Below are 17,884 nucleotides of genomic sequence, written 5' to 3' on the forward strand. Positions count from 1 at the left end.
GCCACTTTTTCTCACGGAAGGCGATTCCGGCTCTCTACCGGCATGTGGAAGGCAATGTCCTTGCCTCGCTGGACAGGGCGGTCAGCGGTAAGGTGCATATTACAGCTGACTCATGGTCCAGCAGGCATGGACAGGGACGTTACCTGTCTTTCACGGCCCATTGGGTCACTCTTCTGGCAGCTGGGAAGGATGCAGGACAAGGTGCAGTAGTGTTGGAGGTTGTTCCGCCACCACGCCTCCAAAATGCTACTATTGGTTGTGACACACCTCTCTCCTCCACCCCTTCTTCTTCTTCCTCCATGGCCTCTTCCAGTGCTCTGTCCTCAGAACCAGCGGTGCTTCGTAGGCGTTCCAGGGGCTACGCAAGTACACAGGCAAAACGATGCCATGCTGTGCTTGCGCTGGTTTGTTTGGGGTACAGGAGCCACACTGGGGCGGATGTTTTGTCAGCTCTGCAGGGGCAGGCCGAGAGGTGGTTGACGCCACGCTAGCTTAAGCCAGGAATGGTGGTTTGTGACAATGGCACCAACCTCCTCTCCGCCCTCCGACAGGGACAACTGACCCATGTGCCCTGTGTAGCTCACGTCCTTAATCTGGTGGTGCAGCGGTTCTTGGGCAGGTACCCCGGCTTACAGGATGTCCTGAAGCAGGCCAGGAAAGTCTGTGTGCATTTCCACCGATCATTTAATGCCTGTGCTCGGCTGGCTGAGCTGCAAAAGGAGTTGAACCTGCCCAAGAACCGCCTTATATGTGACATGCCCACCAGGTGGAACTCAACGTTGGCCATGCTGCAGCGGCTGCACACGCAGCAGAGGGCCATCAATGAGTACCTGTGTGACTACGGCACCAGGACAGGGTCAGGGGAGCTCGGTTTTTTCTCACCACACCAGTGGGGCATGATCAGGGATGCATGCACTGTCCTGTCACCGTTTGAGGAGGCCACAAGGATGGTGAGCAGTGACAGTGCATGCATCAGTGACACTGTACCTCTTGTCCACCTCTTGGAGCATACGCTGCGTGGAATAATGGACAGGGCACTTGAGGCAGAACAGAGGCAGGAAGAGGAGGACTTCCTTGCCTCTCAAGGCCCCCTTTATCCAGACAGTGTTCCTGCTGTGCCACCCATCACACAGGAAGAGGATGAGGAGGAGGAAGAGGAGGAGGAGGATGATTGTGTCAGCATGGAGGTGGAGGCTGGCACTCAGCATCAGCAGCAGTCTTGTAGGGATGATTTACAGTCCCAAGAAACACGTGGACTTGTACGTGGCTGGGAGGAGGTAGCTGCGGATCATGTTGTCCTTAGTGACCCAGAGGACTCCAGACCGAATGCCTCAGCTAACCTACGCTGCATGGCCTCCCTGATCCTGCAAAGCCTGCGGAAGGATCCTCGTATTCTTCGGATCAAGGAGAGGGACCATTACTGGCTGGCCACTCTCCTTGATCCACGGTACAAGGGTAAGGTTGCCGACCTTATCTTGCCATCGCAGAGGGAGCAGAGGATGAGACATCTCCGGGAGGTCTTGCAGAAAGGTCTGTGCAACGCGTTCCCAGAGACTGGGAGGTTACAAACTCCTGGTCCTGGACAACGTGTTGCGGAGGCATCGGTCAGAAGGAGCGGTGGAGAAGGTGGCCGTCTGACTGATGCTTTCAGACAATTTTTTAGTCCGCAGCCCCAAGGTATGATTGGTTCCAGCACCCATCGCCAGCGTCTGATTTACATGGTGCAGGAATACCTAGGGGCAAGGTCAGACTTGGACACCTTTCCCACCGAAAATCCTCTGGCTTACTGGGTCTTGAGGATGGATCACTGGCCAGAGCTTGCACAGTATGCAATTGAGCTACTGGCCTGTCCTGCATCCAGCGTTCTTTCGGAATGCACCTTCAGTGCTGCTGGTGGCTTTGTTACCGATCACAGGGTGCGCCTGTCCACCGAATCAGTTGATCAACTGACCTTCATCAAGATGAATGAGTCTTGGATCACCCACAGCTACCAAGCACCAGAAGCTGATGTAACCGAATAATTTTTTTTAAAATATCACATCCCTTCAAGACTGCCTATGCTGATGCTGAGTGACTGTCCTGTTATGTTGATTGTCTATCCTCTTCCTCCTCCGCTGATATGTTGGAAGAACATTTCTGGTTCTGGGTGATGCCATCAGCCCAATTTTTCTGCCCCTGTTTAACAGGGGCGTTTAATTACAATTTTTGATGCAATGCTTTGCAGCAGGGCTAATTCCTGCAATAAAACTAGAGTATATGGGAGAGGTTGCAGTGTGGTGGCACCAGCACCAGTGCCTAAGGCCCAATTTTTCTGCCCCTGTTTAACAGGGGCGTTTAATTACAATTTTTGATGCAATGCTTTGCAGCAGGGCTAATTCCTGCAATAAAACTAGAGTATATGGAAGAGGTTGCAGTGTGGTGGCACCAGCACCAGTGCCTAAGGCCCAATTTTTCTGCCCCTGTTTAACAGGGACATGTAATTACAATTCTTGATATAATATTTCACAGGAGGGCCCCTTCCTGTGCCCACCCAGAGTAACGGTGAGGGCTTATAGTGTTGTGGCTCCAGCACCACAACCACCAAAGGTCAATTTTTCTACCACTGTTCAACAATGACATGTAATTACAATTCTTGATATAATCGTTCACAGCAGGGCGCTCCAGCGCCCACCAAGAGTCACTTTGAGGGCTTACAATGTTGTGGCAAAACCAACACCTTGTTCCGCCATTTCTGCAGAGCATATAGGGAAGGCCCCTACTTTCAAACATCCAACTTACAAACATCTCCTACTTGCAAATGGAAGGAGACAACAGCAAGTGAGAAGAAAAAAGATGGACGACAAAACAAATTATACAGGGGTGATAACCCTTCCCTATGTTTTCCAAAAAGCTTAAAAATAGTTTTTTTGACTGGAGCTACACTTTAAAAATGTACCAGTTGAAAATTACAAACAGATTCAACTTAACATAACAAACCTACACAGTCCCTGTCTTGTTTGCACTGCCTGTATACTGCTGTTCTGAGTATATAGGGCCTGGGGGCCACACGCATTTCCTTTTTTAATATGGGTACAGGGTTCCCCTTAATATGCGTACAAGACCCAAATAGGCTGGTAATGGGCAGGGAGGGCTACCCATGCCATTTTTCTGAATGATTTTCAACCATATTGCAGGAACCAGATATAACATTAAAACCGCAAGCAGTTTTAAATGGTGTTATTTCCGTTTAATGTCATTTTGTGCAAGGACTGTTCTAAACACGGGAAAAACGTGGCACTTCACAGGCATACTACAGACACCCCCCAGGCACCATATTTAAAGGAATATTTCACTTTTTTTTTCACTTTAATCGTCATTAAAATCAGTGCTCCCGCCAAAACGGCCGTTTTTAAAACTTTTTTTGCATTGACCCATGTCCCCTGGGGCAGGAGCCAGGTCCCCAAACCCTTTTTAGGACAGTATCTTGCATATTAGCCTTTAAAATTAGCACTTTTAATTTCGAACGTTCGAGTCCCATAGACTTCAATGGGGTTCTAAAGTTCGTACGAATTTGGGGTCCGTTCGAAAGTTCTGGTGCGAACCGAACCGGGGGTGTTCGGCTCATCCCTATCCATGGCTATTTACATATTATCACCACCACTATTTACATATAAATTCAGGATATTTACATGTAAACACAGGGTCTGCAGGTGAGTCATCTGAATAGGGCAGAGCTGGGCAGCAGCAACAGAAGTTTACACTGAGATATCGGGACACAGCACGGGACTAAAACTTCAAGGGATAAGGGAAAGTATGAGGCAGCTGCTTTGGGCCCCACTACAATTATGGGGCCCAGGGCAGCTGTCCCTTTTGCCCTGCCTTAAAAACGGCCCTGTATAACACCAGAAATAAAATTTCTGATAGCCATTAAATCAGGCATACGATTGTCAGTGTTTCAGGCCCTTTGTTCATGCAAAGAGTACATTTCCTTTTTCCCCAGATAGAGTGGAATTGCGCCTCATAGAGGTCTTTGTTCCAAAGGTGACATTATCTTTCCACTCGGTCAGCATATGGGCTCTCCCAACCTTTCCAGGTAGTCAAACTGGTTGTCTGCATGAGTTGGATGTAACTAGCATTCTCAAGGCCTACCTGGCAGCCACAGCACCCATCAGGGCATCAAACAGATGCCCTGGAAAAAGAAGCCTCCTATAGGTGAAAACCATACAGTGCATAAAGCGTACAGGATAGGGGGTATGAAGCCTCCTTAAAGTGTGAAGGCTCATTCGACCAGACCAGTGGGGGCAGCCCCGTCCAGAGTCTCCATTGAAACCATTTCTAAAGCGGCTACCTGGTCTTTCCAGCGCACCTTCCTGAAACACTACAGAGCTGATCAGGGTGTCTTGACAACAGTAAATTTTGAAAGACAAACTGTTCAGTCAGCATTGTATTTTCCTAAATAAAGCTTTTCTATTGAGCATCAACCCACCCGTTTCAGATAGTTATTTGTCACAGGTAAATGCTGCCATGGAGGCACCAGGAACGTGTGTACACACATGAGCCAAGTATTGCTGGTATTGCTGGTTCAACAGAAATCAGCAGACTTTTGTTCAGTGTTTACAGCAGCCTGTCCAACAGAAACTGGTCTAACGACAAAGGCACAACGGGGGAGATTGCCACGCTAACATTACATGTGTTAGTATGGAGATCTTTCATTTTCCTTTGTTCAGCCCACTGAGTTGAATGAGTTGAATGAAAAAATAAATGCATAGTATGTACCAGGCTTCACCATAATTTTTATTTTCCCAGTGCCTATCTATAGTATGACAGCATACATTCCCACACATGGTATCAGAGCTTTACGGAGAATGCTGGGGGTGTCCTTATCTTTTCTTTTTATACTATTCACCAGTCTTGAGGGAAGAGTCACAGCCAATCTATGTCACAGATGAGCTCACATGGATAGGGGCCAGGAAAGGAAAATTACAGTAAATATTTAATATAATTCTCTTTTATACATGTAATTTTAACATTTAGGCCTCATGCACACTGGACGTTATGATAACGTTATAAAAACACTAGTAGCTTTACAGTGAGTTTTTCAATGTTTTTGCAATAGGGAATTCTATTGGTTGTTGCTTTATTCACCAAAAATCATTTTAGTTGCAGCTGTCGTTACAATGTCAATCATCTGTCTTCATATTATCTTTTTATTGCAGAGTTCCTTGTTGACAATCATACTGTCACACCAAGACCGACCTCTATGCAGAATGTAATCCCTCCACAGTGTGATAATTGCACAAAAGAAATGACCAAACATTACAGGACCACCGTGCTACACACCGATCATTCCACACAGGGGCCTTCTCCTCCTCCATCTCCCAGAGAATACATCCTGATTGGTGAATCAGGAGAAGTCTATCTAAGAATAAAGGCAACCTTCATAGTAATACTGAACATCACCGAGATCAGAAATGTGAGTTAGTCCTCCTGAGTATAATCTAGAAGTTGTAAAGGCTCAATAATCAATGGCAATGAAGAATGTTAATTCTACTTGTAGGTTAGGATTGGTTTAGATTATCTCACAGTGTCGCTGATTGTATGATCTGGATTAGGTGACAGGTTACTACAGTTATATGCAGGAAAATGGTATCTCTTTGGGTTGACACTGGTTGGGCTCACCAACCATAGGAGATGTTTTCCAGCTTTGGGGTCCATCTTTTTCTCCTCCAGCACACTCCAGCAATCCAATTGTATTCCAAACAAAGGCAGCACGATGGCTCTTTTTCAATAAACTTTATTGTACAATGTTCATTGCTTCTCCCTCCAATCTATCTGTTCTACTCTGACATTTCACCCTCTGTCAGGGCTTGGTCACAGAAGTACATTTTGATTTTTAAAAAATATTTCTTTCCTATTTAGGTGGAAAAGTCATCTTGTACAATATTGATAGAAAGATGGCTGAAATAGTAAAAAGATGATAGAAATTTGTACAATCCATCACTGGATTTTAATATTAATGTTGCTTTAACCTTAGCTTTATACTATTAAATATTGTTTTTAAATGGGAGGGTTTCTTACAAGGGGTACAGTCCCTGACAAAGGTCTTGTCGCTTCTCTATTTTGTAGAAACTCCTGCTATTAACCTGACTTTTAATTAATCAATTGGTGTTAGAAATAGCTCATATGAAAAGCTAAAGCCCTCCGAAATGATGTTTAATGCACTGAAATAAATTAGTTTCACTGAAAAAAGATTTATCATTTAATCAAGACAGACAGGTCAAATTTTGGCAAGACAAAAGTTTTGTCCCTATACAGAAATTGAACAACTTTACTGAAAATCCAAAAATATGTCAGCAAATTAAGTAGTGGTGCTGTGAGATCCAAATTTAATATCTTGTATGACTTCCATGAGCTTGAAGGACAGCATCCATGTGGTTTGGCAAGGATTCATACAATTTATTGATGAAGTCATCAGGAATAGCAAAGAAAACACTCTTGCATGCCTCCCAGAGTTCATCAATATTCTTTGGTTTCGTCTTCCATGCTTCATCTTTCATCCTACACCACATATGCTCAATGATGTTCATGTCTGGTGACTGGGCTGGCCAATCCTGGAGCATCTTGATCTTCTTTGCCTTAAAGAGGAAGTAAACCCTGATGAGTTTACTTCCTCTTTCATTCCCTGCAAAGGAAAAGCATAATGGACTACTATGCATCGCATAGTAGTCCATTATGTGTCACTTACCTGACACAGGAGCCAGCGAAGTCGCCGCTGTCCCCTGTAGTCCGCCGCATCCATCTTCTTGGTGGGTCTCGCAGCTCCGCTGCTGTCATTCGGCGAAGCTGCAATGACGTCACTCTCGCGCATGCGCACGGGAGCCGACACGCGCGGCAGCTCCGTCCTTGAGAATGCCGCGCTCAGTGCGCCTGCGCGCCGCTGTCTACGGCGCATGCGCCGTAGACAGCGGTGCCTGTTTTCGGGCAAATATCTCCTAAACCATATAGGTTTAGGAGATATTTCTTGGACCTACAGGTAAGCCTTAATCTAGGCTTATGTGTAGGTCAAAGTGGTTTGTAAGGGTTTACAACCACTTTAAGGAACTTTGATGTGGAGATGGAAGTATGCGATGGAGCACCATCCTGCTGCAAAATTTGGCCTTTTTTAAGGTTGGGAATATAAGAGGTAGCTAAGATTTCTTAGTATTTTAGACTATTGATGTTGCCTTCCACCCTACAGATCCCTCGCACATCCCCATACTGGAGGTAACCACAGACCATGATTTTGCCTCCACCAAACTTCACTGTTTTCTGGGTAAATCTCGGCTCCATGCAGGTTCCAGTAGGTCTCCTGCAATATTTGCGGTGACTGTGGTGTAATTCAACAGAAGATTCATCTGAAAAATCCACCTTCTGCCACTTTTCCAGAGTCCATCCTTTTAGCAGGCTGTGGCCCTTGGCAAATGCCAAACGGTTTTTCAATTGTCTTTTGTTTAGTGCTGGCTTATGGGCACTGATTCGACCATGGAGGCCATTTCGAGACAGAATCCGACAAACTGTTCTGGTTGACACAGGGACTTCAGGTGACCAGGTCTTGTGGAGCTCTGCTGCAGTGGAAAATGGGCTGGTCTTGGATTTTCGACCCAACAAATGGTCCTCTCGAGCAGTTGTCTTGCGGGGTCGGCCTGACCTGGCCTTGTCCAAAATGTCTCCAGTCTCTTCAAATCTTTTTTTTATCCTCGGAACGTGACGCTGAGACACATTGAAGGTGTCTGCCACATCAGCAGTGGATCTGGTCTTCAGCCTCTTGATAATGAATGAATGAATGAAATACTTGTATAGCGCACAATGCGAACTGAATCGCCTCTAGGCGTAATCAACACTTTAGTCTCCGGGTGAATCTTAGGCATGTTTCCAGAGGTCTAGTTGCAGTTGAGAAGGTCTAGTGTACTGGTGTTCTTTTTATACACACCTGAGACCTAATTGATCCATTATTAGTCACAGGTGAAGCTTATATAACAAGGCGACAACACTTATGTCTTGGCAAAATTGGACTCAATGGACTTTACCAAGCTGTGAATATTAGAATACTTTTTTGCGTTTTGTTTTGCACTGAAACATTATTACAAAAGCTGTTGGGATTAAAATGACCCATTTCTTGTAACAAAATATGGATTAGAAATATATTTTAGCGGCACTTCAGGTCAATTTTTACACAAGCGACAAGACTTTTGTCAGGGACTGTAGTGATGAAATAATGGTTTGGGTATAACATGGGTTCACAGTACATTTATGGTTGGTGGTCCAGGCAAAATAATGTCGGATTTCACCAGGCCTAATGGTTAGAAGAGCCAATAGTTGTGTTTTTTTTTCTGGACAGATCCGCTCATCCCTACAATAAAGTAGTTGCAGTAAGGTGGATCACCCTATGTGCTTGTTTTTAGCTGAAGAAATAACAATGTTAAAGGCCAAGTTCACCTTTTAGAGCAACAGGCCCATGCAGACAAGGGGCCCCAGGCGTTTAAAATACACTGTGCCATTTGTAAAAATATTGTATTACCCCTTGTCCACTAAGATACATTCATAAATGCTGGTATTCAAGGGGTAAATACAAGCTCACTGTATTCTCTCCTGAAAATATATTTTAGATAAACAATTGTGACAATATCATGCAACATAAAATATTACAACTGCCACCATTTTATTCTACAGGGCTTTTTGTTTCAGAAAACAATATACATTTGGGGGTGAGGGTAGAGGGTTAAAGGGGTTGTAAAGGTAAATATTTTTTCACCTTAATGCATTCTATGCATTAAGGTGAAAAAACATCTCACAGTGCCGGCACCCCCAGCCCCCCCCCCCCCGTTTTACTTACCTGACCCCTCGAAAGTCCCACGCTCGCCCCCGACGTCCTCTTCGCCGCTCAGCCTGGTTGCGGATTGGCTAGAGTGGATGGATTGAAAGCAGCGCAGCCATTGGCTCACGCTGCTGTTAATCACATCCAATGACATAGCGCGCCAGGGCGGGGCCGAGTGATACAGCGAGCGGCTATAGCCGCCGGCTGTATCACGGGAGCGCGCCCACAAGTGCTTCTCACCATGCGAGGGAGCTCATATGAACGTGAGAAGTACTTGCGGGAGGAAGCCGAGACAGTCGCCGGGGGACCCCAGAAGAGCAGGTTCGGGGCCACTCTATGCAAAACAAGCTGCACAGTGGAGGTAAGTATAACATGTTTGTTATTTAAAAAAATAAAAATAAAATAACTTTACAACCCCTTTAAAGTAATTTCTAACAAAAAATACACCCTGCGTACCACCACCAGATCCCTACCCCCCAAATACCACTTCTTCCCCCACTAACAGACCCATAAACCCCCAAATACCACCCTTCCATCAACTGACAGACCCCCACAGGGGGTACATGGTTTCAGTGGAGCACAGGGAAGACATTGCGGGGTCTGCATGTCTCATTAAAGAGAACTTGTCACCAAAAATCCTCACAGGGAACTATTTTGCAAAAAAATAAAGGTACATCCAAGCACATATAATCCCCCCCAAAAAAATGTTTTTTGAGGCAACCCACATTTACACACATACGAGCATAAAAATGTGTCGGGGGGGGGGGGGGGCTACGCTTGAAAACATTGATTGTGATACGCATGTTATATATTGCCACACGCGCCAGCATGAATCCTAGCATAAGACCTCCTTCGTAACACTAAACCAATGACCTATAAAGGCTTTTGAAGCGTCGCCTATATAAAATATAGGGTCCTGAAGTTCATGGCAATTTCAGCTGCACACGCAAATTTAAGGTTTGTTGGGTATCTATTTACTCGGTGCAACCTCATCTTTTATATTTTCCAGAAAATGAGTTTCCTATACCTTTGTGGTAATATTGTACAGCATAAAAAATTGGAACTACCACTATTTTATTCTTAAGGGTGTCTGCTTTCAAAAAAATCTATATTGTTTTGGGGGGGGGGGGGGGTTTATATAATCTTCAGGCCTAAAATTTTCTTTTAACCACTTACAGACCAGACCATTTTGCTGGTCAAAGACCAGACCACTTTTTGCGATTTGGCACTGCATCGCTTTAACTGACAATTACGCGGTCATGCGATGTGGCTCCCAAACAAAATTGATGTCCTTTTTTTCTCACAAATAGAGCTTTCTTTTAGTGGTATTTGATCACCCCTGCGGTTTTTATTTTTTGCGCTATAAACAAAAATAGAGCGACAATTTTGAAAAAAACGCATTATTTTATACTTTTTGTTATAATAAATATAACCCAAAAATATATAAAAAAAAATTTTTTTCCCTCAGTTTAGGCCGATACGTATTCTTCTACATACTTTTGGTAAAAAAAAAAAATCGCAATAAGCGATTATTAATTGGTTTGCGCAAAAGTTATAGCGTTTAGGGGTTAAGTGTTCCTAGGAGTGTGTTACTAACTGTGGGGGGGCTGGGCTTTCATTTAGTGAACACTGATCTCAGCGTCACTAGTTGCTAGGCAGAATGGGGAAATGCTGTTTACAACGGCATTTCCTCCATTCAGCCGCCCCGTGAGACGATCGCGGGTATGCCCGCGGCGATCGAGTCCGCGGGACCCGCCACCGGACTCACGGGGGTCCCGACCGGCATGCGAGTGCATCGCCGGCGGCGTGCTCACGATGGCAGGGCGGCATTGAAGATTGGACGTACCTGTACGCCAATATGCCTGCCCGTGCCATTCTGCCGACGTACATGTGTGTAAAAAATGCAAAAACAGCTCTGGCAGTGAAAAGGTTAATGTAGATAAAAAAACAAAACAAAAAAAACTGTGGAGATCAAATGTTTTCTGTGGAAAGAGGAACTCCACTCTGCAGCCAGATACCCTCAGGGGAAATGCAGATGTAGCAGGAAACATGTGACCTCCACTTCCACGTGTTGTGTCTATTGGTTGTTTGTTACATTAAAGTTAATCAAAAAAGGCGGAGTGGAGGTCACTTTCCTGCCAAAAGTGGAGCTTCAGTCTGCAGCCAGACCCCATTTGAAGATTATCACTATAGTTTTCTGTGGAGGCTCAGTGGCCATTTTATTGTAGCCCATGTCCTGGTAAAAAGCCAACACATAGAAATGTAAACAGTGGGAGTAGGGATGGGCTCATGCTTGTTCGGATCATACCCACGAGGAAGCCCTCCCTCACTGCACACCACCAAACATAGGCAGTGAGGCATTTCCTGGCCCTCAGCTGCACACACACTGCTTATGATTGGTGGTGTCCAGTGCCGACTTCCTGTCGGAATTGCTCAGGTGGGTTTGGGACTATGATCTGACCATGCCTGAGCCCATCCCTAATTGGGAGTATTTCAGTCAGGTTTCTCAGGTAAAAGTAAAGGCCTACAGGTGTATTTATGTATTTTAAACATCTCCCTCCCCATCTGCATGGGCAAGTTTAAGTAAGTGGTGAAGTTGGCCTTTAACGTGAATATGTTCTACCTTTTTTAAGATTGGAAATTGTGTGAATTGAGTGCATATAAATGTCCTCATCCCTCTCTATCACCTTTACCTCCATGACAAAGCCCTGGCAGAGGGGGGGGACATGTCAGAAGAAGAGAATTATATAAGATAAAAACAGACAAACAAACCTGATTTCTTTTTATGAAGAGGCAAGTAAAACCTTGGACAGAGGGGTGGCGGTGGACGTGGTATACTTGGATTTTGCAAAAGCATTTGGCACAGTTCCTCATACATGGCTCATGTGTAAGGTACCGTCTACAGGCTTGGAAATATCAGTTTGTAAATAGATAGAAAACTGGCAAAAAGACAGAATTCAGAGAGTAGTGGTTAATGAGTCTTACTCTGAATGGTCTAGGGCAGGGTTCTCCAAACTATGGCTCTCCAGTTGTTCAGAAACTACAATTCCCATCATGCCTAGTCATGTCTGTGAATGTCAAAGTTTTACAATGCCTCGTGGGATGTGTAGTTCCACAACAGCTGGAGGGCTGTAGTTTGGAGATCCCAGGTCCAAAGTTATCAGTGGTGTACCCCAAGCTTCAGTGTTGGGACCCTTACTTTTTAATATCTTTATAAATGATATTGGGTCTGGGATCAAAAGTAACATTTCCGTCTTTGCAGATGACACTAAGCTATGCAGTGGAATAACGTCCTTACAGGATGTCTCCAATTTACAAGCCGACCTCAATGCTCTGTCTAATTGGGCGACTATGTGGCAGATGAGGTTTAATGTTGAGAAATGTAAAGTAATGCACTTGGGGGCTAAGAATAGGTATGTATCATACAGACTAGGGGGAGTACAACTGGGGGAATCAATGGTGGAGAAGGATCTGGGAGGATTTTGGTAGATCATAAGCTCAATAATAGCATGCAATTCCAAGCTGCTGTTTGCAAAGCGAGAAAAGTCCTTTGTATTAAGAGAGGTATGGACTCCAGAGAGAGAGAGAGAGAGATAATCTGTACAAATCATTAGTAAGACCTCATCTGGAATATGCAGTTCAGTTTTGGGCACCAGTTCTCAAAAAGGATATGGGGGAACTGGAGAAAGTGCAGAGAAGGGCAACCAAACTGATAAGAGGCATGGAGGAGCTCAGCTATGAGGAAAGTTTAGAGGAACTGAATTTATTCTCTCTTAAGAAGAGATTAAGGTGGCATATGATCACCATGCATAAATATATAAGGGGTCCATATAGTGAACTTGGTGTTGAGTTATTCACTTTACGGTCAACACTGAGGACAAGGGGGCATTCTTTACGCCTAGAGGAAAAGAGATTTCATCTCCAAATATGGAAAGGTTTCTTCACAGTAAGAGCTGTGAAAATGTGGAATAGACTCCCACCAGAGGTGGTTCTGGCCAGCTCAGTAGATTGCTTTAAGAAAGGCCTGGATACTTTCCTAAATGTACATAATATAACTGGGTACTAATATTTATAGGTAAAGTTGATCCAGGGAAAATACGATTGCCTCTCTGGGATCAGGAAGGATTTTTTTTCCCCTGCTGTAGAAAATTGGATCATGCCTTTCTGTTTTTTTTCTCCCCATCCTCTGGATCAACTGTGGGTATAGGATTGGGTATATGAGATTGTATGATATTTTTTATTTTATTTTTATGGTTGAACTAGATGGACTTGTGTCTTTTTTCAACCTGACTAACTACTGTATGTAACTATCTATCCCTAATTCTAGTTACCGGTTCGTCTGTTAGACAGGGTGCCTTTACAACTGACCAATGTCTACCAAGAGCAGCACTAGTGGGAACAAAACAGATCATCCTACCCAAAGAGTTGTATAAGGAGGACTAACCACAATATACAAATATAGAAAAACCTTTATTGATACGATAATAAATCCAATTGATAAAATGGAGGGCCAGTGTCCTTAACCCTCCAAACACCCATAATAATAAAAATTTTAATGATAACGTTGTTACTTTACATACAATAAGACAGGGCCCCACACTCACATTCATGCAATGCACAGACCCATACCACTCACCAAGCCTCTCATGTAAATTACCAGGCTATAGTGCCGAGAAACTGGGACCAGGGGTGTACATGCCTACATTGAGGCTAGGGTGCCTCCGCAACAACAGTCTAAAAAAAACAACAGAGTCACCTGGATCTCCCAATATCACTGCACCCAGCCCTCCGATAAGGAGATGAAGGGGAGGGGGGCTTCAAGTGGTTAGTCAGGCGCTAAGTGCACTCTCTACAAAGAGGGGTTTATGTGGCATTGGGGGCAACCACAGGATACCAAGGATATTAACAACATCAACCCATGTGTGTAGCAATCAATCTAGGATCACACACGGGAGGGGGCCTTCCATAGGCATACCCAGTTTGGGCGTATAGGTAATTGCAATGTGTAAAAGCTTATCCAGGGCCTATTAGTTCACATAGTTGAGAAACCATCTTGCAAAATAGTTCAAACCGCCTGGATTTATAGCAATGTCCTGATCTTACAGTGTACAAAGTTTGGCTCTTAGCGGGCTTGTAGTTCTCTAGGTATAAATATGTCAGCCAAAGTACATTAGGTTCAAGTTGCAGACGGCAGAGGATAGGCACCTGTCCGTATACTGTCTGGCACTGCCAGAATCTGCCTCAGAACAGCAACAACAGCAGTCCCTTAATCCAGGTACTAATTCATAGTTCCCGGGAAGTGCAGGTTCTGAATAGTCTCATAAGAGCTCTAGAGCATTGGCAGCACAGTTCCGCATATACAGTTAAGAAACTGCCCTGAGGTTCTCACCACTCCCTTGAGTTGACATAATGGTCCAGGTATACAGCTCCTTGGTTCCTGTCCTGTGTGTTGGAAAGTTCACTATGCCTGGTAGAGCTGTGCAGGTGGCCGATATGGCTCCCCCAGGATAATGGAACGCATGATGGAGCGCAGGGCCTAGCTAGTGCTGCCTACGTCAATGAGTTCCGATAGTTTGGGGAGACATGCAATGAACATGGTTTATTCAACCTGTTAAGTTTACAATGAATCCCCACTCTACAAATGTTATGCATATTAATAGCATTGAATAGCAGTATTAATAGCATTAAACTATCACCCTGGTCTGACGGATCCTTGTGTTCTTCAGGTCACCATCCCATCACCTCCAATCACAGAGGCCCATGGATGGTGTTATAACGATCTTGTAGGTCTGACATTCATCTTTCCAGGAGGAGAACTTTGGCTGGAATTCAGAAAGGTATGGACCTCCAGGTGTGTGAATATGTAATTTTAATACTCAGGGTGTTGCCTTCCAGTCATACACAAAATGCATTTTAGAACTCTTAGCCCTTGTACACACGTTTGGACATTCCGACAACCAAATCCGTCGGATTTTGTCCGACGAATTTTGCCTGAAACAGTTGTAAACACATGGTCGGACAAAGTTGTCGGAAAATCTGATCGTTCAGAACGTGATGACGTTATTTCGTTACGACGGGACTACGTTCAGGCTAGTAGCCAATAGCTTTGATGTAGGAATTTCATCTGAGCATGCGTGGCACTTTGTCCGATCGGAATTCTCTACACATGATCGGAGTATGTCCGATCGGAGCATTTTGTTGGAAAACTTGGTCCGTCAGATACGTCCGACGGAAACAGTCCGATGGAGACCACACACAGTCGGAATATCCGACAAAATGGTCCGATCGGACACATTCCATTGGAATCTCCGACCGTGTGTACAAGGGCTTAAGATTTTGTGTTGGAACACAACTTATTCCTATTTCATGGCAAGATATACAAACAAAAGAGAGGGACTGTGATGGAAACAGCGTGTGCTCCACCTATGCCAACCTCTTTGCTGGTCTTCAAAGGGGATCTATACATCAAGAATTTTACTATGGGCGTATATCATAGATAATGTGTTCATCTTGTGGCAGGGTGCAATGGAGACCTTTGATGATTTTGTAATCCGCTTGAATGACAATGATATAGAAATGTTTTTCACGCCAACACTGCACCACAAGCCTATCATCTGACCCACGTTTCGGTCTCAGAAGAAGCTCCTAGCATCTCCAAGCGCCACTCCAGCACCCACAAGAGGATACTTTAACTCCCCTATTCCAGCTAACAAAGGCTCCATGGATTGAACACTGCACCTACATCAGTGAGCTTGCTTATATTTCTCCATCCTTACCTCCAGTGGTATAGAGCTATATAACCACTTTTCACCATAAACTTTGACTCTCTATCTGAATATACCAATATACCACCATTCATTAGACTACCCCTCCGCCCATGTGTTTGACCCATTTACCTAACCTACCTTTTTCCATCCACTTGCCTCCCCCCACCCTCTTTTTTTCCCCTCTTCCTTCCCTACCCTATACCCTTACCCTGAAGGTTTAGCTCCTCATTATTGGTAATACAGTTTTCCTATGAGCCCCAGGAGTGCCCCTTGCTTTGCTATCTTGCCTACCCCTTCCCACCATCCCTTTTTACCCTATCTCTTGTTTTAGTGATGCAGATACAGGACCCCCTTATCTGGTATGCCCCTCCATTCCTTATAACCCACTTCTTAGTTCAATATTAATTTGAATATTTATCTTAGCTCCTGGTGTTCATACTGTCCTTGTACCTTACTTCTTTGAACTAAAAAAGCATGTCCAGAATTTCAACAAATTTAAACTTGGTGTTTACCATTAGCATTCCCTGTTATCATTGTTTTTATGTGCTTTACTACTGAATAGTGTTGGAAGAATGGTTCAGCCCAAGCATGTGTTTGGGCCAAACATTAGCTGTTTGCCCCCCATTCAGAGGCCGTCTGGATTATTGGGTCTTTCGACAGTTTGTTCGGCCCGTCGAATGACCCAATGCACTATGCCGCTGTACAGTGCATTGGAAGCCCTGATTGGCTGAAGCAATGAAAGCTTTGTCCAATCAGGGCACATAGCACTGCCAGAGCCATGATTGGACACTGTCAGAATGACTCTATCCAATCATGGCTCATTACTCTTAGTCCCTCCCTGCACTGTAAAAATATTCTTCCCAAAGCAGCCATAATGGGTCTCTGTTCAGTGATACTAGCGAGATGATTCTATTGTGAGTGTAAAGTATCAGTTTAATGTGAATCTAGTGATAGTGCAGTGTAAGTGTAGTGTGAACATTTATTTTTACTCAGGGCTGGCCCAAGACATTTTGCTGCTTGGGTCCAAGAATGAAATGCTGCCCCCCCCCCCCAAAAAAAAAAAATCAAGCCCACCAAAAGGCCCCCACATCCATTAATGAATATCATGATAAGTATATACTCATCAGTGTATGGAAGTGTAACTTATCAGTGCCCACCAGTACAGTCCACCAGTGCCCATCAGTACCACCTCATCAGTGCCCAACAGTGTCACCTGATCAGTGCCCACCTTTGCAGCCTATCAATGCAGCCTCGTCAGACAATCCACACAGGCATCACATTGGGGAGAAGCCGAATGACCTGCCAGCCAGCTCGCTCCACATCCGATCAGCACTCTGGGAATCACAGCACTGCCACTCCCACTCCTCCTTATTTAGCTGAACCTGCAGCCTCGGCCTCGGCCTTCTCCCTACCATACATCGGGGGGAGTTTGAGAGTCAGCAGTGCTCCCAACCCTGTCACCTCCCCTCCTCCCTGTGGACTACTACAGCTGCCTCAATCAATGCTAGTGGCATTGTGGGACATGAGGCGGCCCCCAATGTGCAGGCAGAGCAAGAAACATGACATTGCACGCTAGAGGGAGGGAGTCTCAGGTCCTCAGGCAGTCCATCCTCTTAAATTGCTGCCTGGGTCCCATGGACCCACCAGGACAGCTGTGTGAAGTTGGCACCCCATGTTTGTAAAACCTGAATAAAAATATACGATTCGTTTGTGCCGTGTTTGTGCTGATTTGTGCCGCAAAAATTAGCGTTTGTGCCGGTTCAGTTTCTGAGATATTAAACATTCAATTTAATGCAAGCCCCGCCCACTTTGCACCCCACGTTGCTGAATTTGAAAAACAAACGCGCAATTCGTTTGTGCCGCGTTTGTGCTGGCTTGTGCCACAAAAATAAACGTTTGTACCGCTTTGGTTGTGGAGATATCGTGCGTTATAGTTGCTGCAACCCCGCCCACTTTGCACCCCATGTTGCCGAATTTTTATAAAAAATGCGCCATTCGTTTGTGCGGCGTTTGTGCTGGTTTGTGCCGCAAAAAAACCCGTTTGTGCCGCTTTGGTTGCGGAGATATTGTGCGTTATAGTTGCTGCAACCCCGCCCACTTTGCACCCCATGTTGCAGAATTTTAAAAACAAATGTGACATTCGTTTGTGCCACGTTTGTGCTGGTTTGTGCCGCAAAAATAAACATTTGTGCCGCTTTGGTTGCAGAGATATTGTGCATTTTAGTTGCTGAAACCCCACCCACTTTGCACCCCATGTTGCCGTATTTTAAAAACAAATTTGCCA

At 44.9% G+C, this 17,884-nt stretch overlaps 1 protein-coding gene across 1 annotated transcript in view; it reads left to right on the top strand.

The window, feature by feature from the left end:
* The window catches only part of LOC143961561 (uncharacterized), a 456,309-nt gene that overhangs the window by 359,102 nt on the left and 79,323 nt on the right, over positions 1 to 17,884 (top strand). Inside the window, exons 7-8 of the mRNA XM_077470870.1 lie at positions 5,196 to 5,452; positions 14,560 to 14,670. Coding sequence (XP_077326996.1) covers positions 5,196 to 5,452; positions 14,560 to 14,670 — 368 coding nt within the window. The remainder of the gene's footprint in view (positions 1 to 5,195; positions 5,453 to 14,559; positions 14,671 to 17,884) is intronic.

The sequence above is a fragment of the Lithobates pipiens genome, unplaced genomic scaffold, assembly GCF_037356315.1.
Source record: "Lithobates pipiens isolate NorthernLeopardFrog02 unplaced genomic scaffold, aLitPip1_a1.2 Scaffold_8, whole genome shotgun sequence".
Taxonomy (NCBI): Eukaryota; Metazoa; Chordata; class Amphibia; order Anura; family Ranidae; genus Lithobates; species Lithobates pipiens.